Source organism: Oncorhynchus clarkii, chromosome 30, assembly GCF_045791955.1.
Source record: "Oncorhynchus clarkii lewisi isolate Uvic-CL-2024 chromosome 30, UVic_Ocla_1.0, whole genome shotgun sequence".
NCBI classification, from domain to species: Eukaryota; Metazoa; Chordata; class Actinopteri; order Salmoniformes; family Salmonidae; genus Oncorhynchus; species Oncorhynchus clarkii.
The window spans coordinates 9,324,505-9,347,248 of record NC_092176.1 but is presented as its reverse complement, the minus strand read 5'-3'; the positions used below and the strand labels follow the sequence as shown (position 1 = coordinate 9,347,248).

The following is a 22,744-nucleotide window of genomic DNA, read 5'->3' as shown; positions in this document are numbered from 1 at the left end:
TTAGCCTGGAGGGTGACAGGCACTCTGCAGTAACACACCTTAGCCTGGAGGGGAACAGGCACTCTCTGCAGTAACACACCTCAGCCTGGAGGGTGACAGGCACTCTGCAGAAACACACGTTAGCCTGGAGGGTGACAGGCACTCTCTGCAGTAACACACCTCAGCCTGGAGGGTTACAGGCAGTCTCTGCAGTAACACACCTCAGCCTGGAGGGTTACAGGCAGTCTCTGCAGTAACACACCTCAGCCTGGAGGGTGACAGGCACTCTCTGCAGTAACACACCTCAGCCTGGAGGGTGACAGGCACTCTCTGCAGTGTAACACCTCCGCCTGGAGGGTTACCGGCAGTCTCTGCAGTAACACACCTCAGCCTGGAGGGTTACAGGCAGTCTCTGCAGTAACACACCTCAGCCTGGAGGGTGACAGGCACTCTCTGCAGTAACACACCTCAGCCTGGAGGGTTACAGGCAGTCTCTGCAGTAACACACCTCAGCCTGGAGGGTGACAGGCACTCTGTAGTAACACACCTCAGCCTGGAGGGTGACAGGCACTCTCTGCAGTAACACACCTCAGCCTGGAGGGTGACAGGCTGTCTGGTCTAGGTCCTCTTCTCTGCAAAGACACACCTCAGCCTGGAGGGGGACAGGCTGTCTGGTCTAGGTCCTCTTCTCTGCAGTAACACACCTCAGCCTGGAGGGTGACAGGCACTCTCTGCAGTAACACACCTCAGCCTGGAGGGTGACAGACACTCTGCAGAAACACACGTTAGCCTGGAGGGTGACAGGCACTCTCTGCAGTAACACACCTCAGCCTGGAGGGTTACAGGCAGTCTCTGCAGTAACACACCTCAGCCTGGAGGGTGACAGGCACTCTCTGCAGAAACACACGTTAGCCTGGAGGGTGACAGGCACTCTCTGCAGTAACACACCTCAGCCTGGAGGGGAAATGGCACTCTCTGCAGAAACACACGTTAGCCTGGAGGGTGACAGGCACTCTGCAGTAACACACCTCAGCCTGGAGGGGAACAGGCACTCTCTGCAGTAACACACCTCAGCCTGGAGGTGAACAGGCACTCTCTGCAGAAACACACGTTAGCCTGGAGGGTGACAGGCACTCTGCAGTAACACACCTTAGCCTGGAGGGGAACAGGCACTCTCTGTAGTAACACACCTCAGCCTGGAGGGTGACAGGCACTCTCTGCAGAAACACACGTTAGCCTGGAGGGTGACAGGCACTCTCTGCAGTAACACACTTCAGCCTGGAGGGTGACAGGCACTCTCTGCAGTTACACACCTCCGCCTGGAGGGTTACCGGCAGTCTCTGCAGTAACACACCTCAGCCTGGAGGGTTACAGGCAGTCTCTGCAGTAACACACCTCAGCCTGGAGGGTGACAGGCACTCTCTGCAGTAACACACCTCAGCCTGGAGGGTTACAGGCACTCTCTGCAGTAACACACCTCAGCCTGGAGGGTGACAGGCTGTCTGGTCTAGGTCCTCTTCTCTGCAAAGACACACCTCAGCCTGGAGGGGAACAGACTGTCTGGTCTAGGTCCTCTTCTCTGCAGTAACACACCTCAGCCTGGAGGGTGACAGGCACTCTCTGCAGTAACACACCTCAGCCTGGAGGGTGACAGGCACTCTGCAGAAACACACGTTAGCCTGGAGGGTGACAGGCACTCTCTGCAGTAACACACCTCAGCCTGGAGGGTTACAGGCAGTCTCTGCAGTAACACACCTCAGCCTGGAGGGTGACAGGCTGTCTGGTCTAGGTCCTCTTCTCTGCAAAGACACACCTCAGCCTGGAGGGGAACAGACTGTCTGGTCTAGGTCCTCTTCTCTGCAGTAACACACCTCAGCCTGGAGGGTGACAGGCACTCTCTGCAGTAACACACCTCAGCCTGGAGGGTGACAGGCACTCTGCAGAAACACACGTTAGCCTGGAGGGTGACAGGCACTCTCTGCAGTAACACACCTCAGCCTGGAGGGTTACAGGCAGTCTCTGCAGTAACACACCTCAGCCTGGAGGGTTACAGGCAGTCTCTGCAGTAACACACCTCAGCCTGGAGGGTGACAGGCACTCTCTGCAGTAACACACCTCAGCCTGGAGGGTGACAGGCACTCTCTGCAGTAACACACCTCAGCCTGGAGGGTGACAGGCAGTCTCTGCAGTAACACACCTCAGCCTGGAGGGTTACAGGCAGTCTCTGCAGTAACACACCTCAGCCTTTAGGGTGACAGGCACTCTGCAGTAACACAACTTAGCCTGGAGGGTGACAGGCACTCTCTTTAGTAACACACCTCAGCCTGGAGGGTGACAGGCACTCTGCAGTAACACACCTCAGCCTGGAGGGGAACAGGCACTCTCTGCAGTAACACACCTCAGCCTGGAGGGTGACAGGCACTCTCTGCAGTAACACACCTCAGCCTGGAGGGTGACAGGCACTCTCTGCAGTGTAACACCTCCGCCTGGAGGGTTACCGGCAGTCTCTGCAGTAACACACCTCAGCCTGGAGGGTTACAGGCAGTCTCTGCAGTAACACACCTCAGCCTGGAGGGTGACAGGCACTCTCTGCAGTAACACACCTCAGCCTGGAGGGTTACAGGCAGTCTCTGCAGTAACACACCTCAGCCTGGAGGGTGACAGGCACTCTGTAGTAACACACCTCAGCCTGGAGGGTGACAGGCACTCTCTGCAGTAACACACCTCAGCCTGGAGGGTGACAGGCTGTCTGGTCTAGGTCCTCTTCTCTGCAAAGACACACCTCAGCCTGGAGGGGGACAGGCTGTCTGGTCTAGGTCCTCTTCTCTGCAGTAACACACCTCAGCCTGGAGGGTGACAGGCACTCTCTGCAGTAACACACCTCAGCCTGGAGGGTGACAGGCACTCTGCAGAAACACACGTTAGCCTGGAGGGTGACAGGCACTCTCTGCAGTAACACACCTCAGCCTGGAGGGTTACAGGCAGTCTCTGCAGTAACACACCTCAGCCTGGAGGGTGACAGGCACTCTCTGCAGAAACACACGTTAGCCTGGAGGGTGACAGGCACTCTCTGCAGTAACACACCTCAGCCTGGAGGGGAAATGGCACTCTCTGCAGAAACACACGTTAGCCTGGAGGGTGACAGGCACTCTGCAGTAACACACCTCAGCCTGGAGGGGAACAGGCACTCTCTGCAGTAACACACCTCAGCCTGGAGGTGAACAGGCACTCTCTGCAGAAACACACGTTAGCCTGGAGGGTGACAGGCACTCTGCAGTAACACACCTTAGCCTGGAGGGGAACAGGCACTCTCTGTAGTAACACACCTCAGCCTGGAGGGTGACAGGCACTCTCTGCAGAAACACACGTTAGCCTGGAGGGTGACAGGCACTCTCTGCAGTAACACACTTCAGCCTGGAGGGTGACAGGCACTCTCTGCAGTTACACACCTCCGCCTGGAGGGTTACCGGCAGTCTCTGCAGTAACACACCTCAGCCTGGAGGGTTACAGGCAGTCTCTGCAGTAACACACCTCAGCCTGGAGGGTGACAGGCACTCTGCAGTAACACACCTCAGCCTGGAGGGTGACAGGCACTCTGCAGTAACACAACTTAGCCTGGAGGGGAACAGGCACTCTCTGCAGTAACACACCTCAGCCTGGAGGGTGACAGGCACTCTGCAGTAACACACCTCAGCCTGGAGGGGAACAGGCACTCTCTGCAGTAACACACCTCAGCCTGGAGGGTGACAGGCACTCTCTGCAGAAACACACGTTAGCCTGGAGGGTGACAGGCACTCTCTGCAGTAACACACTTCAGCCTGGAGGGTGACAGGCACTCTCTGCAGTTACACACCTCCGCCTGGAGGGTTACCGGCAGTCTCTGCAGTAACACACCTCAGCCTGGAGGGTTACAGGCAGTCTCTGCAGTAACACACCTCAGCCTGGAGGGTGACAGGCACTCTCTGCAGTAACACACCTCAGCCTGGAGGGTTACAGGCACTCTCTGCAGTAACACACCTCAGCCTGGAGGGTGACAGGCTGTCTGGTCTAGGTCCTCTTCTCTGCAAAGACACACCTCAGCCTGGAGGGGAACAGACTGTCTGGTCTAGGTCCTCTTCTCTGCAGTAACACACCTCAGCCTGGAGGGTGACAGGCACTCTCTGCAGTAACACACCTCAGCCTGGAGGGTGACAGGCACTCTGCAGAAACACACGTTAGCCTGGAGGGTGACAGGCACTCTCTGCAGTAACACACCTCAGCCTGGAGGGTTACAGGCAGTCTCTGCAGTAACACACCTCAGCCTGGAGGGTGACAGGCTGTCTGGTCTAGGTCCTCTTCTCTGCAAAGACACACCTCAGCCTGGAGGGGAACAGACTGTCTGGTCTAGGTCCTCTTCTCTGCAGTAACACACCTCAGCCTGGAGGGTGACAGGCACTCTCTGCAGTAACACACCTCAGCCTGGAGGGTGACAGGCACTCTGCAGAAACACACGTTAGCCTGGAGGGTGACAGGCACTCTCTGCAGTAACACACCTCAGCCTGGAGGGTTACAGGCAGTCTCTGCAGTAACACACCTCAGCCTGGAGGGTTACAGGCAGTCTCTGCAGTAACACACCTCAGCCTGGAGGGTGACAGGCACTCTCTGCAGTAACACACCTCAGCCTGGAGGGTGACAGGCACTCTCTGCAGTAACACACCTCAGCCTGGAGGGTGACAGGCAGTCTCTGCAGTAACACACCTCAGCCTGGAGGGTTACAGGCAGTCTCTGCAGTAACACACCTCAGCCTTTAGGGTGACAGGCACTCTGCAGTAACACAACTTAGCCTGGAGGGTGACAGGCACTCTCTTTAGTAACACACCTCAGCCTGGAGGGTGACAGGCACTCTGCAGTAACACACCTCAGCCTGGAGGGGAACAGGCACTCTCTGCAGTAACACACCTCAGCCTGGAGGGTGACAGGCACTCTCTGCAGTAACACACCTCAGCCTGGAGGGTGACAGGCACTCTCTGCAGTGTAACACCTCCGCCTGGAGGGTTACCGGCAGTCTCTGCAGTAACACACCTCAGCCTGGAGGGTTACAGGCAGTCTCTGCAGTAACACACCTCAGCCTGGAGGGTGACAGGCACTCTCTGCAGTAACACACCTCAGCCTGGAGGGTTACAGGCAGTCTCTGCAGTAACACACCTCAGCCTGGAGGGTGACAGGCACTCTGTAGTAACACACCTCAGCCTGGAGGGTGACAGGCACTCTCTGCAGTAACACACCTCAGCCTGGAGGGTGACAGGCTGTCTGGTCTAGGTCCTCTTCTCTGCAAAGACACACCTCAGCCTGGAGGGGGACAGGCTGTCTGGTCTAGGTCCTCTTCTCTGCAGTAACACACCTCAGCCTGGAGGGTGACAGGCACTCTCTGCAGTAACACACCTCAGCCTGGAGGGTGACAGGCACTCTGCAGAAACACACGTTAGCCTGGAGGGTGACAGGCACTCTCTGCAGTAACACACCTCAGCCTGGAGGGTTACAGGCAGTCTCTGCAGTAACACACCTCAGCCTGGAGGGTGACAGGCACTCTCTGCAGAAACACACGTTAGCCTGGAGGGTGACAGGCACTCTCTGCAGTAACACACCTCAGCCTGGAGGGGAAATGGCACTCTCTGCAGAAACACACGTTAGCCTGGAGGGTGACAGGCACTCTGCAGTAACACACCTCAGCCTGGAGGGGAACAGGCACTCTCTGCAGTAACACACCTCAGCCTGGAGGTGAACAGGCACTCTCTGCAGAAACACACGTTAGCCTGGAGGGTGACAGGCACTCTGCAGTAACACACCTTAGCCTGGAGGGGAACAGGCACTCTCTGTAGTAACACACCTCAGCCTGGAGGGTGACAGGCACTCTCTGCAGAAACACACGTTAGCCTGGAGGGTGACAGGCACTCTCTGCAGTAACACACTTCAGCCTGGAGGGTGACAGGCACTCTCTGCAGTTACACACCTCCGCCTGGAGGGTTACCGGCAGTCTCTGCAGTAACACACCTCAGCCTGGAGGGTTACAGGCAGTCTCTGCAGTAACACACCTCAGCCTGGAGGGTGACAGGCACTCTGCAGTAACACACCTCAGCCTGGAGGGTGACAGGCACTCTGCAGTAACACAACTTAGCCTGGAGGGGAACAGGCACTCTCTGCAGTAACACACCTCAGCCTGGAGGGTGACAGGCACTCTGCAGTAACACACCTCAGCCTGGAGGGGAACAGGCACTCTCTGCAGTAACACACCTCAGCCTGGAGGGTGACAGGCACTCTCTGCAGTAACACACCTCAGCCTGGAGGGTGACAGGCACTCTCTGCAGTGTAACACCTCCGCCTGGAGGGTTACCGGCAGTCTCTGCAGTAACACACCTCAGCCTGGAGGGTTACAGGCAGTCTCTGCAGTAACACACCTCAGCCTGGAGGGTGACAGGCACTCTCTGCAGTAACACACCTCAGCCTGGAGGGTTACAGGCAGTCTCTGCAGTAACACACCTCAGCCTGGAGGGTGACAGGCACTCTGTAGTAACACACCTCAGCCTGGAGGGTGACAGGCACTCTCTGCAGTAACACACCTCAGCCTGGAGGGTGACAGGCTGTCTGGTCTAGGTCCTCTTCTCTGCAAAGACACACCTCAGCCTGGAGGGGGACAGGCTGTCTGGTCTAGGTCCTCTTCTCTGCAGTAACACACCTCAGCCTGGAGGGTGACAGGCACTCTCTGCAGTAACACACCTCAGCCTGGAGGGTGACAGGCACTCTGCAGAAACACACGTTAGCCTGGAGGGTGACAGGCACTCTCTGCAGTAACACACCTCAGCCTGGAGGGTTACAGGCAGTCTCTGCAGTAACACACCTCAGCCTGGAGGGTGACAGGCACTCTCTGCAGAAACACACGTTAGCCTGGAGGGTGACAGGCACTCTCTGCAGTAACACACCTCAGCCTGGAGGGGAAATGGCACTCTCTGCAGAAACACACGTTAGCCTGGAGGGTGACAGGCACTCTGCAGTAACACACCTCAGCCTGGAGGGGAACAGGCACTCTCTGCAGTAACACACCTCAGCCTGGAGGTGAACAGGCACTCTCTGCAGAAACACACGTTAGCCTGGAGGGTGACAGGCACTCTGCAGTAACACACCTTAGCCTGGAGGGGAACAGGCACTCTCTGTAGTAACACACCTCAGCCTGGAGGGTGACAGGCACTCTCTGCAGAAACACACGTTAGCCTGGAGGGTGACAGGCACTCTCTGCAGTAACACACTTCAGCCTGGAGGGTGACAGGCACTCTCTGCAGTTACACACCTCCGCCTGGAGGGTTACCGGCAGTCTCTGCAGTAACACACCTCAGCCTGGAGGGTTACAGGCAGTCTCTGCAGTAACACACCTCAGCCTGGAGGGTGACAGGCACTCTCTGCAGTAACACACCTCAGCCTGGAGGGTTACAGGCACTCTCTGCAGTAACACACCTCATTCTGGAGGGTGACAGGCTGTCTGGTCTAGGTCCTCTTCTCTGCAAAGACACACCTCAGCCTGGAGGGGAACAGACTGTCTGGTCTAGGTCCTCTTCTCTGCAGTAACACACCTCAGCCTGGAGGGTGACAGGCACTCTCTGCAGTAACACACCTCAGCCTGGAGGGTGACAGGCACTCTGCAGAAACACACGTTAGCCTGGAGGGTGACAGGCACTCTCTGCAGTAACACACCTCAGCCTGGAGGGTTACAGGCAGTCTCTGCAGTAACACACCTCAGCCTGGAGGGTTACAGGCAGTCTCTGCAGTAACACACCTCAGCCTGGAGGGTGACAGGCACTCTCTGCAGTAACACACCTCAGCCTGGAGGGTGACAGGCACTCTCTGCAGTAACACACCTCAGCCTGGAGGGTTACAGGCAGTCTCTGCAGTAACACACCTCAGCCTGGAGGTTTACAGGCAGTCTCTGCAGTAACACACCTCAGCCTGGAGGGGGACAGGCAGCCTGAATCCTGTCGAACGTCAGCAGCTTTCTCGTCTGACCCAGATTCTCCTGGGCCCATATCCACAACATGTTTCAGAGTAAGAGTGCTGATTGAGGATCAGGTCCTCCCTGTTCTTACAATCTTACAACTGATCCTAGATAAGCCCTCCTCTACCCCGAGACGCTTTATGAATACAGGCTTGAGCCCTCTCCTCCAGTTGACATCACTTTACCTGTCCCTTATTGAGGTCATTAATAAGTGGTAGGTAAAATGATACAGTGGGAGCACTGCACTGTGAATGTTTGCAAGGGATTCAGTTGTTTAGATATCCTCGTCTTTATCATCTCCACCATGTCCATCAATATAACATATGAGATACACAACTGTTTTGAATGACTGTTGCTCTTCAACCCACAGTCAGCATTAGCTTGGAGGATGCAGGTGAGTAGATCCTTGGGCTGGGCGCTTGTTGATACCTTCTTTCAACTGTCAATCACACGAGGCAGCATGCCTTTACTCTCTGCTTCAGCAAGTCCAGTAAAATTATGTCATAGCTTTCACGTCACTAAGGCTGGAGGAGAATAAACAAATGGCATTTTCAAGCCTACAAAATGTAAACTTGGCATACCTGCCCTGTACCACTGTTGAATTCGAATGACAAATTGAAAAAGATTGGCGAGATGTCACAGACAGGGATGCAATACGAAGCAGTGTGCACAGAGATTTGTTTGGTCTTAATGGAAATGCTTTACGGTTGAATTCCACCCAGTCTCTCCTCTTCTGCCCCAGTGAAGGTCACCTGATTTGGCAAGACATGTCAATCCCTCTGGTTTACACAAACTTCTAGTCATTCTATTTCTATTTCTATATTCTATGTCAAGTATACAAGCTCTCACAGTATTTTATCAGGGGCTGGGTTGGCTGGAGAATACTAGAGAGGGCCTGCTGGGGGTGTTGACATGTGGCATTGTGTCCAAGTCAGGAAACACTCTTCTTCTCCGCTCCCCACTCTTACGGTCTAAATCCTTGTCACACGACCCTGTGCACTCCTCAGTCCCCCTCTCACGGCCTGTGTTCCCAATTACCACCGGATTAATAGTGCTCTCTAACAACAGCCTGCATCGGAGGGAGGGAGGGAAAAAAAGGATGGAAGAGAGCAGAGTGGGTGGTATGTTAAGGAATAGAGTAAAGTGACCAACATGGACAGGAGTCACAGTTGATAATATACAGTATCTTGTGTATGAAACGTGGCTGAAATGCTACCTCTGGAAAGCCAGTATGAAGGTCTGTGCTCAGGCTAGGACTGAATGGGGGCCGGTGTGTGAGGGAAAAAATATCTGTGGAGTTCTGTAGGTGCTTGCACTTAAACCATCAAAAGGAAGAAAAAAACAAGGAGGCCGAGATGCGAAAATATACTTAAATTGAATTCCCTGCCCAAAATAATACAAAAGGTGACAGTGCAAAGTGTTAAAAAGGCTGAACAAAAAAAATGATCCGTTTTTTTTCCTTTTTAGGGTTTGATTGAGTGCGAATACCTACTAAACTGAAATGCTGCCTGTGCCTGTCCCTCAACAAATCACAAAACACTTCCATTTCAGAAGTGACACTTGTGCGCAACCCCCAGTCAAGACCCTACCTCTATGAAATTGTGGAGATCTGAGAGGAATTGACAGGTAAAAGCCATATGGTGAAAATTACACCTAGCCTATCAGAGGGCAAGGTGGAGCTAATATAAAATTAACATCTAAATTCCACTCAGATCTCACAGGGCTAGGGGTCATTTTTGGGGTTGGTTATCTGCCACCTACTGGCATGTCCATCTCCTTTCCCTCTCTTTCATCTTATTCTAGCAGTGAATGTGTTTTCAAAGAAACTTTAGGAGGCAGGAGATACCCCTTCATTCGTTTCCTGTTTCCTGTTGTTTCATTCTAATATTATTGTTTGGTTAAAATATTAGTATGACGACTGCCATGTCTCTGTTTTTTGTTTTTTACCGCAGATGAAGAGGACACAGTTATTGACTCTGATGGGAGGCAGGAGAGGGCAAAAGAGAAGGAGAGAAAGAAAGAGAGGGACAGAAAGAGAAGAAGAAATGTAGCAAGAAGAGCTTCCAGTGCAAGAAAAGAAGGAAAGGAATTGGAGGACAGACCAGGAAGAGAGGAGAGGAGAGGACGAAAAAAGAGGGATAAGGAGGGGAAAGGGAAAGGGGGAGAGGATGAGAGGCAGGAAGAAGTGAAAAATGACACGGTTGCTAAAACTCAAAAGAATTTCAGCAATGAAAACACCAGAAAACTGGAGCAAAAAGAGATAGAGGTTGTAGGAGAGGAGGATGGGGATACCGAGGAGAAGAGGAAAAATGGACGCTCAGAAAAAGGCGGGAAAAAGGAGGAGAATGGAAGAGGAGAGACAGTTGAGAAGAAACAAAAGAAAAAAAGGGTTGAGACAAGGTAAGGTCCTGTGTGTACAATCTTGCATTGCATTTTACATTTCAAAACATTGTGGCTAACATTTTGTATGAGCAAAGAGCAGTGAAGTTTTTAAAAATTTAAGCAGGCAATTCAGTTAAGAACAAATTCTTATTTACAATGGCGGCCTACCCCGGCCAAACCCTAACCCGGACGACGCTGGGCCAATTGTGCGCAGCTCTATGGGATTCCCAATCACGGCTGGTTGCGATACAGCCTGGAATCGAAACGGTCTGTAGTGACTCCTCTAGCACTGAGATGCAGTGCCTTAGACCATTGAGCCACTCTGGAGTTATCCATTGCACGTTTATATACAGCTCACAACCCATCATCACATGTGAATCATGACATTCCTTGTGCAGGGTACTAAAATCTTCATGGTTAAATAATCGGCTCGTCATGATGCACGTTGTTTAAAGAAGTTTCACATTAAATTGCGGATTGCAGATAAGAATCTCTATAATTATCTTTTGTGTGACAAAAATGTTGCCCTCTACCTTCACCAACCTTACAAACAAAAACAAAACAACTTTTCTTGCTGTCTCAGTGCAGAGCATGAGTCATCAGAGGAAGAGGAGGATGAGGAAGAGAAAGTGGGAGAGGAGAAACCAGAGGTCTTGTCTCCCGAGGAGTTGGAGAAGCTGAAGGAGGAAGTGGATGAGAGGAAGAAACTTATCTCGACCCTAAGAGGAAAGCCTTGGCCCATGAGGAAGAAACTGCTAACTCTACGGTGCTGAGATAACTCTAAAGCAAATGCATTTCCCCAGCCCCTAAACTATTACCCCTTTCACACTATTGTGTCGAGTTGACCCATGAACATGGAAAGAGGGCACACCTATCTTTGCCATTAGACACCTCGGTGGGCAGTGCCATTGAGTGCTATCGCCTTTTTAATGTTGTCCATTTCTTCTACTCATGTGGATTAATTGGCGGTTAATAAACAAACTGAAAGGGACATCTGTCTTTCTCATCCAATGGACTTTTAAAAAGAGGTGAGGAGAGAGGATGCGAGGAGCATGCAATTGAGAAAAGGCCATAGTCTGAACAGGCATAAAGCCTGGTTTAGTAATTTACTGCCACCTGCAATGCTGGGATGGTTGCCCAGGAGTATGATTCATTGGCTGATCTCTCCCGCTGACCTGGATGGAATTGAGTGATCCTTCCTTAACCCATGGAAAGTCTCACCCAGTTGACTAATGTAGAATGTTGAAAGCCTTCCATGGCACTGTCCATGCTAAAACAGGCTTTGTGGCAAGTCCATCCATCTCTACAATATGTCTCGATTCCGAAACATATTTTGTGGTCTCAGATATTTCCCTGTCACATTGTCCTTCCCAGCATGGTCCCTGCAATTACAGTCGATGCATAGCCAGGCCAGCACATTACAACCCGGCTTTGTGTGGCTCGGCTCACTAGTGTGAAAAGGGTATAAATGTAGCTGTTGGTAGATAATGGAACCAGGTTTAGCATGTTGGAGGAGCACCGAGTAGCCATAGCATGGAGTATGGTGCAATATGATTATATTTATTTTACCAGTACCGGTACCAGTAACTAATCCTGCCTCATATTTCACAGGGAGTCCCATGAGTTTGTGGAGAAATATGAGGGAGCTCTTGGGAAAGGAAAGAGCAGAAAACTGTATGCATATAAAGTCATGATGTTGAAGGTGAGGACAGTCATCAGTTATAGGTGGACCAATGTTTTTATGTGTTCTTTATTGTGTCATGTTTATGCTACCAGTTATCTATGATCCTTTACAACACAAGTATAGTCAGCAAGCCTATGTGGGATCTATTCCATGACACTGCTGGTTTTGCTGTTAGAAATGGATGAAGTTTCAGAGGGACTTTGAAAACTTCAAAACTGCTTGCGTTCCATGGGAGATGAAAATCAAAGAGATTGAGAGTAAGTATGTCTCTTACCTCTTCCTTTTGTATCCTTGCACGGTTTTGTTGGTGCTTCCTGGTTGTCTTTTATTTTTCAACCTTGCTGAAAAGGTTAGCACACAGCTAGCTACCTCTGTTCCTTACCATGGACTTTGCCATGGACTTCGCTGTTTCTCTAATTTGTGTATCACTTTTTTGAGGACCCCTGGGGGCCTCTTGCCTACCCCCTTGGAGTCCTTGGTAGTCACTCTGTGATCGACTGATTTATGTATTTCTCCTCAGTGTGATGAAACACAGTACCATATATGACTGTGCTTTGTGCCTCCTACAGGCCATTTTGGCTCCTCGGTTGCCTCCTACTTCATATTCCTGAGGTGGATGTATGGCATCAACATGATCCTCTTTGGGCTGACGTTTGGTCTGGTCATGGTGCCAGAGGTAGGGGGCCATTTGATCTTCAAATCAGAATTGGGGCCCGAATTTAAGGCCCGAATTTTGTGACTATCGTTGTGGACATGGTATAATTCACATCTCCTCATATACAGTAATTTTATATGAAAATGAAGAATTTGTATTTATTTATAAATGAGGCCCCACTCACTGAGCAAAAACTGGTTGAATCAACGTTGCTTCCACATCATTTCAATAAAACAATTCAATGAGATGACATTGAATCAATGCAGAAAACTGATTGGATTTGCAAAAAGTAATCAACGCAAGGACATTTCATGTGATTTTCTCCCAACTTTTCACCTAAACCCAATGACATGGTGACATTTTTGTTGTTGATTTCAGGTTGTATTCATGTTAGTTGACAACTCAACCAAATGTAAATCAAAACTAAATGTTGAAATTATGTTTTAGTGGGCAGGCTCTAGTAGCATCTCAAGGACCTACAGATGCTTTAACTCTTTATCTCTGTCTAGGCTCTGATGGGCAGGCCGTATGGTAGCATGCCCAGAAAGACTGTCCCTAGAGCTGACGAAGCCAACGCCATGGACTTTGCTGTCCTATGGGACTTTGGGGTCATTACTAATTGTTTATTTGTGTAATGTGACCACTGTGTAATGTTACCACTAACATGACTCTTTATGTGCGTGTGCGCCGCACAGCGTGCGTGGTGTTTTTAAAGTTGTCAAGAAGTTGTTAATACTGAATGAAATCTGAATCATGTGTGTGTCCCAGGGCTACGCCCAGTATTCTGTCCTCTTTTATGGCTACTACAACAGCCAGCGCGCCATTGGCTGGCTCAAGTTCCGCATGCCCCTCTCCTACTTCCTGGTTGGCGTGGGAACTGTGGCCTATAGCTATATGGTGGTGATAAGGACGTGAGTACCTGTATGTTTACTGGTCTCTCAGTGGTCCTCAAAGCCCCCCCCCTCCCCCACACACCAGGGGACTTTGACAAGGTTGTGCCTAAACAGGAAATTAAAATGAGCGTTTCGTTTCGTATTGGACAAGTCCAGGTCCTTCTCTGTTTCAGTCTGTCGTATTCCATTTGGTGCCTAATCAAAATGACCCTGGTGTGTGCACTTTCTGCCAATTGTGACAAAAAAATAAATTGAAACGTTGATCACATTTCCAGTGAGAAACAAATAGAGTCCCGGTCAAATCTGATGATTTCTGATGATGTTATTGTTTGACGCTTCTTCTATTTATTATGAAACGTGTTAAAGTATGGCCCGGAATGCTAATGAGGACGGTGGCGGAGACAACAACAGCTTCAATTTCAGCTGGAAGATGTTCACCAGCTGGGATTACCTCATTGGCAACCCTGAGACAGCTGACAACAAGTTTGCCTCCATCACCACCAGCTTTAAGGTAAAGACATGTTAGTGTAAGAACCACAGGGACTAGGATAGGGCAGGGTCAATAGAGACCTAGGGGGGTATCATACGAAACAGGGTTGAGGAGTTAGCGAGGTAACTTTGGTCAACTTTTGAGTTCAACTCGGGATAACCAGTCATACAAGAGTGGCTCACCTTTTAGCCATGTACATTTCTATGGCAACGAATCCCTCAGAACTAACTGCTCCGGGGCAGGCTAACTCACAGCTGACTCCACTTACCCTGAATGAAATGACGGAGCTGCGAGTAGAGGACCAACGAAATCAGATTCCCTCTCTCAGTCCCTCTCACGAAGATTGTGTCATCATCCCCTTCGTTTGAGGAAGACGACTGATTAAATATTTTATTAAATGTTTTTTTTTTGTGTGTTAAAAATAGTCATGCTAAAATATCACATGACACATTTAGTAATGAAATAATGCACTTTAAACTTCACGCAATGTAACTTTTGAATGACTTCATAAAATACAAATAGTATTAGACGTGGGACAAAGGTGCTTGTATATTAATAAACACCCCCCAAATGTGGTAGTCTGGCCCTTCCGTGAGTAGATCTAGCTTGCTTCTGAACTGGGTACCGGTATGGAGTTCACACAACACAGGATTATCAAAAATGTTGTTTATTACAAACAACTGAGGTTAAAATAGTTTTCTAAGCTGCACAGGCTGACGGGCTTAAAGTGGCAATCAAAAGGCAGATACAGATCATTTCAGTGTAACCTGCAATGTGCAATTCTCAAGTAGTGTAGCTCAGGTACAGCACATATCAGGATAACAAGTCTAAGTACAGCAAACTTTACACAACACATCTAGTAAGAGTCCCATATCTTAGTCTCCCAGTACGCATCCTCTATTCATTTGAATGTGTTGACAGACATCTCTTGAGCTGCGCTGATAATTCGAAGGTAGGAACCATCCAATATTCTAGAACACTGCTGCGTACCTGTGCACGTTTGGTACTCTGATAGACCCTTTTACAATGAACACGCACACAACACAGAGACTGGACAGAAGATGTGTCAACTGTGAATGAATGTCAGTTTGCAGCTACCTGGTGTGGGACTCGGAGACCACAGTAGTTCTATCCTTTTCTGGAAAGGCAGTACCATTTTGTAGGAACAGGTAGATGTGCATTCTCCAGAGCCACTCCTGCCACAAATCAGAGCACACAAGCAATTAATTCAAACGGACCAATAGGAAAGCATACACATTTCACATGACAACTCTGTATGCTTTAATAAAGGCACCTCCACCCTGTTTTACATTAGTTTATGTATGGCAATGTTTGATTTGTTGTCTCTCTGTGTGTGTGTGTGTTTGTGCATGTGTGTCTGTGTATATGTGTGTGTGTTCTCTGCCCTTGTGATGCCAACTTCCTAGGAGGCCATTCTGGAGGAACAGGAGAGCAGGAAGGATGACAACATCCACTTGACTCGTTTTCTGCGAGTTCTGGCCAACTTCCTGGTGCTGTGCTGTCTAGCAGGAAGTGGATATCTCATCTACTTTGTGGTGCGTCGCTCCCAGAAGTTTGCCTTAGAGGGACTGGAGAGCCATAGCTGGTGGGAGAGGAATGAGGTACAAGTGTGTGTGTGTGTGTGTGTTTGACTTAGAGGAGGCTGGTGGGAGGGTGTATAGGAGGATGGGCTAATTTTAAAGGCTGGAATGGTATAAATGGAACAGTATCATGCACATCAAAGATATGGAAACCACCTGTTTTATTCCGTTTCATCGATTCCATTCCAGCCATTACAATGAGCCCGTCCTCCTACAGCTCCAGTCCTCATATAGCTCCTGTCCTCATATAGCTCCTGTCCTCATATAGCTCCAGTCCTCATATAGCTCCAGTCTTCATATAGCTCCAGTCCTCATATAGCTCCTGTCCTCATATAGCTCCAGTCCTCATATAGCTCCAGTCTTCATATAGCTCCAGTCCTCATATAGCTCCTGTCCTCATATAGCTCCTGTCCTCATATAGCTCCAGTCCTCATATAGCCCCTCCCACCAGCCTTTTCTGATTTACATGTGTTTGCAATCAGTACCTTGATTAATTATGTTTATTTGTGCGATCTGTATGCTCTTGCGTGTCTGTGTGATTGAGTTTATATTCATTTATTCATAGGTGTGAATAACAGTATACTGTATTGTATGCGTGTTATTGTTTGTCAGGTGAACATGGTGATGTCCCTCCTGGGGATGTTCTGTCCCATGCTGTTTGATGTGATCAGTGCACTAGAGAACTATCACCCCCGCATTGCTCTACAGTGGCAGCTGGGACGCATCTTCGCCCTATTCCTGGGAAACCTTTACACCTTCATCATCGCACTCATGGATGAGATCAACCTCAAAGTAAATCTGGAAGCCTGTGGCTAGTTATACCACGTACCCCCATGAAGGATTCTACCTAAAATCATTTGTATCTTCTAATGGTTCTACCAACAACTCTCTAGGGTTCCTTGAACACTTTGTAAAGGGTTTTTAACAATAGGAATACGAATGACCCCAAAACGTATTCTATGGTTATTTTCAGATGATTATTTTACACCTTTTAATCATCATCTAGTTTTCACTTTTATGAGAACAAGTGTAACCCTCTCATGTTCCTTTGTTTTTTTCCCCACAAAGGAAACAAATGAGTTACTAGTCTTAACCTGCAGCTGGGTTAAACATCTGGTTTAAACCTGAGGTTTTCATATGCAAGCATCGACCCACTATTACTGTAGATGGGGAAACAGGCTGATACGACACCTGTCTTTAAATTGAGCACTAAATGTTTTGTTTTTGTTGATTTAAGCGGGAGGAGGAGGAGGTGCTGAAGCTTAATATGACTATATGGGAGGCCAGTCTGTATAATGGGACCCTGGGAGTGAATAGCACAGCTCCTCCCATCACCGTCCACCCTGCCGACATCCCACGCGGACCCTGCTGGGAAACCATGGTGGGACAGGTAATGAATGGTTAAATACTATTTGAATCCAGGTCTGGTAATGATAAATAGCTTATTGTTTGGGTGAATTGGAAGGGGGGCATGCATTCATGATTCTTGTGTGTATGTTTAGTATCGTTTTTACAGCGTAAATGTACTGGGATGACGCGTGCATTATTTGCCATTTAATATACTTTGGTAATATGTAGGAATTTGTCAGACTCATTGTGTCGGATACTATGACAACCTACATCACGCTCCTGATCGGGGACTTCTTGCGTGCTGTGCTGGTGCGTTTCCTCAACTACTGCTGGTGTTGGGACTTGGAGGCTGGATTTGTGAGTCTTTGGATTGACCACTCTGCTCTACTCTGTATTTAGGCTTGAAATCTGTTTAAGCCACACTTCAAGTCCGTTTTGTCATTGCATTGATATTGCTTTTGGGGTAACACTTTACTTCAAGTCTGGTCTGTTGAATGATGTTGAATAAATGGGGGATGAAGGTTGTTATGAATGATACTGCAAAACACATAAAGGTGCCATGACTGGTTTCAGAGATGTGTTATAATTAAGCAATAAGGCCAGAGGGGGTGTGGTATATGGCCAATATACCACGGCTAAGGGCTGTTCTTAAGCACGACACAACGCAGAGTGCCTGGATACAGCCCTTAGCTGTGCTATATTCAAATCAAATTGGCCATATACCACAAACCCTTGAGGTGCCTTATTGCTATTATAAACTTAATTAGAACCGTAAAAATAAATGTTTTGTCATACATCGTGGTATACAGTCTGATTTTCCACGGCTTTCAGCCAATCAGCATTCAGGGCTCGAACCACCCAGTTTATAATGCCTTTATGTATAGCCCCTTCAAGTGTTACTGATTTGGTCATTGATTTGATGAATTGCACCGACATTGACTATTCTTGTTTTCCCTTGTGTAAGCCCTCCTACTCAGAGTTCGATGTCAGTGGGAATGTCCTGGGTCTGATCTTCAACCAAGGCATGATATGGTAGGCGGTAGCTGCTGTAATCTTATTGTGGCACCTCCACATATGAGAGGCCTTCTGATAGTAAAGTAAGGCTAGGTGACCCACTGGTTTGTATAATTAAATGATCAGATACAGGGGCTGATGTACAAAAATAGACAGATATTTATCCATTTAAAAACAAGGCAAGAGCTTCTCAGCAACAACTTAGGGGCTGCAAATGTGCCTTGCATTTAGGCAACCTGGTCATGCTTTTGAAGGCATTATAGGACATTTGGCAGCTGTTTTGCCGTGTGACGGCAAAGCGTCATACGCTTATGCCTTCTAGCTTCTGCGCTCTGCAGTCACATACTCAAAGTCTGCCCCCCGCTGGGGTTGAGAAGCAAGTGCATAGATGATTTGTGAAGCTGCTTATGAAGGTTTAATGTAAGCTATACATGTTGTGTTTGTTTAAAGGGGACTGTCCATTCTATTAGTTATAATGTGTGTGCTCTAACTTGTCACAGTAGCCCATGATATACTAGATATTTCAGGGGAATAAACTTTTTGGCCGGTGCTGGTCAGAGCAGTGGTCCAAAATGTTGGCATTTTAAATAAATAAATGAAACTTGCAAGTAAGCAGTGTGCGATATCACATTCCAACACACCTGCTCTACGTGACAGTCCATCGCTATCATATGCTTGTTTAAACCCCCTAGAGTCGATGTGCGCGCCCCGCATATATCTAATAAGCATAATGCAAAAATCCCCATAAAAATCTGTCAGTTTAAGCTAGAGATATCTAGTTTTGCCCGCATCTCAATCTACCGCATCCGCCAATGCCGACCTTCCGCATCTGCGGTGGAAGGTGGCCGAGCTACAGCGATGTTTGTCAGACAATGAGACATCCCGATAATCGGTCTTCTCACAGAAACGTCTGCAGCGTCCAAACGGTTTGGCCTACAAACTCGTCTAGTTAGTCCGGTACCAGTTGAACAAATTAATGGAAGTATGGAAGTGGAATGGCATCTGGTATGGAATCTATTTTTATATGGTTAAAAATGAATAATTTGGATCATGGTCTTAATAATGATAATACATTTCTTGTATCTTTAAAACAAACTTCCTTTTGATAAAAATGTTATTATCTGTTTTTCCATTTCTGAATCTGTAATAAAATGTGTTTCTATGGGCTAATAGCAGTAAGGCCAAATTCAGTATTTCATCAAATATTTTGTACATCTTTTTTTGATGGATACTTAACGGATCCTAAAATTCACAATCAAATAGCTAAAATGATCCTTGGTATAACCATCTTAAAACAACTCCATATGTTTAGCAGAACCCCACCCCCCTTAAGGATTAACTCCCTCCTTTCTCTCTGCTAGGATGGGTGCGTTCTATGCCCCCTGCCTGCCTGCTCTGAACGTGCTGAGATTGCATGTGTCAATGTACCTGCAGTGCTGGGCCGTCATGTGCTGTAATGTTCCTCAGGAGAGGGTGTTCAAGGCCTCAGGCTCCAACAACTTCTACATGGCTATGCTACTGGTCATCCTTTTCCTCTCAACACTGCCTGCTATCTACACCATAGTCACTATCCCCCCCTCCTTCGACTGTGGCCCCTTCAGGTAACAGAAAAACACCTGCATTCTGTATATGACAAGACATGCATGTAAACACACACACACACACGCACACACACACACACACACACACACACACACACACACACACACACACACACACACACACACACACACACACACACACACACACACACACACACACACACACACACACACACACACACACCCACACTCCAGTTGTTTGTTGTGTGATGACAGTTTCTCATCTCTGATTGCTCCACTGCAGTGGGAAGAGCCGCATGTTTGATGTGATCCAGGAGACGCTGGAATCTGATTTCCCTGCCTGGTTTGGGAAGGTGTTCAGCTACGCCTCCAACCCTGGCCTGGTGCTGCCTTTCCTACTGCTGATGGTGTGAGTAGTCAGGGCTAATGATCCACAGGGCAGTCCCCAGACTATATACAAGATAACAATGTAAAATAAAATATTTGGTATATGTTCCCCCCCCACAGTTTGGCCATTTATTACTTGCAGTCTACATCCAAAAGTTACAAGCAAGCCAACCTGGAGTTAAAGAAGAAACTTCAAACCGTAAGTCGTACCATCAATAAGGTTCTGACGCTGATACAGCATCTATTATATTCCCTGTGTGGTACTTGCACTGACATAGTCTGTCCACCAGAGAGCAGTAATTGCCAGAGTATATCAATAACAAGGGTCCCACAGCCTACCTGCATGCAGATGAGGTTACATCATCTGATGGACAGCCCATTTAGCTGCGATTTCAATGAATATTTCAAAATGTTACAGGGAAGTGTTAGTTATTTAGGATATGAGAGTATATTTTAAGATACAATATTTCAAATATCACAAACATCAGCAGGAGACAGAGAGGCCAGTCATATATTTTTTCAGGTGGGGAATTAGAGGCAGTTATGGATCCACATCCACACTGCTTAAACTAAACAATCCGTGATCCCTGTAATCTCGATTAGAACGTTTGGGGCCGTTCCTGTATAGTAGCTGCTTCTTTACTTCCAGCAAAATGAAGAGAACAAGAAGAAGACTAAAATGGCAGCACTGAAAGCTGCCATGGATTTAGAGGAGGCTCAAAAAGCTTGGTCAGAAGCACCGCGGCAACAGAGAAACAACAACGCCTCTCAGCAATCTTATACGGGTGAGAAGAATACTGTGACAGGACATTTAGTTAGCAGTTTTGTTTTTGTTTGGTATCTGAAAATTTGATTCGCACCAAGTTATGTCATCATGCCTCTCATCTCCCCTTGTCCCTTTCTAAGAAGATAGAGAAAAGAAGGGTGGGGAACACAGAGCACATCAAGGAAAGAGCGACCATCAAATTCCCCCTTCTGCCACCAGCCCCCCGGCCCCGAGGGGCCACAGAATCCCTGGGCCCCTACCAGGTAACCAGTGGCAACCAGCACCCAGTGTTCAGAGGGTCCCAAACTCCCAGAGACACTGAGTATGACTGCTGTCACAGATGTGGAAATGGCAAGCACTTTATAGACAGACACAGACCTCCCTGAATATACAAACGTCACTCTGATTTCAGAGGCAGACTGAAAGTAAAAGACTGCTGAAGTGACTTTAACACCAGAGGTATCATGACCGGTAATAGTTGATTCCTTATTACCAGGTTGTACATTACAGTTCTAATGGACATTTATTCAAACAGTGTTATGTGAATTGTGACTGTAAAAATGTAACTTTCTTGAATTGGTGATAGATTAATGTATACTATCTAATTTCTTATTAATTTGTACTAACTATTCTGCACACCAAGCAACATAACATGTATTTGGCATTGACAGGACCTGGTGAGTTCATACATAATATCCTGTGTTATTACATTATCTGGTTTTTACAAGGACCTGACATTGTGGAGAGTTATTAAAGCACTAAACTAGGGTTTCCCCAACGGAGTCCTCGGAACCCCAAGGGTGCACATCTTGGTTTTTGGCTTAGCACTACACAGCTGATCTAAATGATCAATTAATCATTAAGCTTTGATCATTTGAATCAGCTGTGAGCTGTTAGGGCAAAAAAACGAAACGTGCACTCCTTGGGGTCCCCAGGACTCAGTTTGGGAAGATCTGCACTAAACACTGAAAGACCATCAATTCAGCCAATGTTCTTGGTTGGCCAGCAGTTTAGAAGTTGTCTGTGAGCAGATTATAGGAATAATTCCCCCTCTGCCAATTCTGATTTTAACTGCAGGGTTACATCATAGGGGGAATATCATTCAATGTATGTCCCTTTGTACATTTATATTCAAAACAGGATACAATGATCAACTTGAAATGCTGACTGTTTTCAGTGACTTGGTAATGAGAGACAGCTCCCATCAAGCAAACCAATTCAGGAAACAAGGACACAATTCCCACAAATTGACGCGTTGAACATGCACCGCAGTTAACTTTACCAAAGGTCCTTGGCCTGAACAAGTATCTCTGTAGTAATCCAAGCTTCACATACTCAATGAGTGTCCCTGTCCTCAGACCTACAAACTGAGTGTCCCAACATCTTAACTCTGGTGCACTGATTGGACACTGGTTTTTTATCTGTTAATCATCCTGTCATTCCTCCTCTGTGAGATCTGGGGTAATATAGCTACCAACATCTAATTACTGTAGCTTGCATGGCTTTAAAAAACCTTCATTTGAAGGTGTTGATCTTTATCCCAAACAGTCGTCAAACACAAACCTATTGTGCATTGCTTCTCTGACCTATTTTAGTATCATCCCCAACTCAACCGATTCAAAGGAACCATGAGAAATCAATCCTATAATGTCGTTAACATTTATTCATTCCAGAACTGGCGCATAGTACCATCCATTAACATTGCAAATGCTCATGTTCAATTCATAGACAGTTATCATTAAATATTCATTTGAGTTATTTGAGATCTTAAGAAAGCGCAGGCCCTTTATGCTCCATTTTTCCCACACAAACGTTTAAATGATTGGTGGTCCGGTTGGTTTCTTTGGTGAAGAAACATTTGTCTTCCGTCCCAACAGAAGACACAAGCGTGGTTCATGCATTTCTTGAGCTCATTCGCAAGGTTAGTATAGTATATTCTGGATCATCCAAAGGCACTGTTA

At 47.9% G+C, this 22,744-nt stretch overlaps 1 protein-coding gene across 1 annotated transcript; it reads left to right on the top strand.

The window, feature by feature from the left end:
• The first annotated feature begins 8,039 nt into the window (after window positions 1–8,039).
• Window positions 8,040–21,105, top strand: LOC139390222 (transmembrane channel-like 1). The gene is made up of 19 exons (XM_071137479.1): window positions 8,040–8,049; window positions 9,952–10,399; window positions 10,965–11,147; window positions 11,993–12,083; window positions 12,241–12,322; window positions 12,635–12,741; window positions 13,230–13,328; window positions 13,489–13,631; window positions 13,980–14,124; window positions 15,531–15,725; window positions 16,317–16,508; window positions 16,942–17,094; window positions 17,283–17,411; window positions 18,019–18,086; window positions 19,430–19,669; window positions 19,914–20,039; window positions 20,138–20,216; window positions 20,667–20,802; window positions 20,927–21,105. The coding sequence occupies exons 1-19, from the start codon at window positions 8,040–8,042 to the stop codon at window positions 21,103–21,105; spliced, it is 2,805 nt and encodes a 934-aa protein (XP_070993580.1).
• Window positions 21,106–22,744: the final 1,639 nt, after the last annotated feature.

What these genes read in the sequence shown, in the direction of transcription:
- LOC139390222 (XM_071137479.1), top strand. An exon ending in ATAAAGTCATGATGTTGAAG is followed by an intron (nt 12,084 to 12,240) that starts GTGAGGACAGTC and finishes TTTTGCTGTTAG; the next exon opens with AAATGGATGAAGTTTCAGAG. An exon ending in TTCAACCAAGGCATGATATG is followed by an intron (nt 18,087 to 19,429) that starts GTAGGCGGTAGC and finishes TCTCTCTGCTAG; the next exon opens with GATGGGTGCGTTCTATGCCC.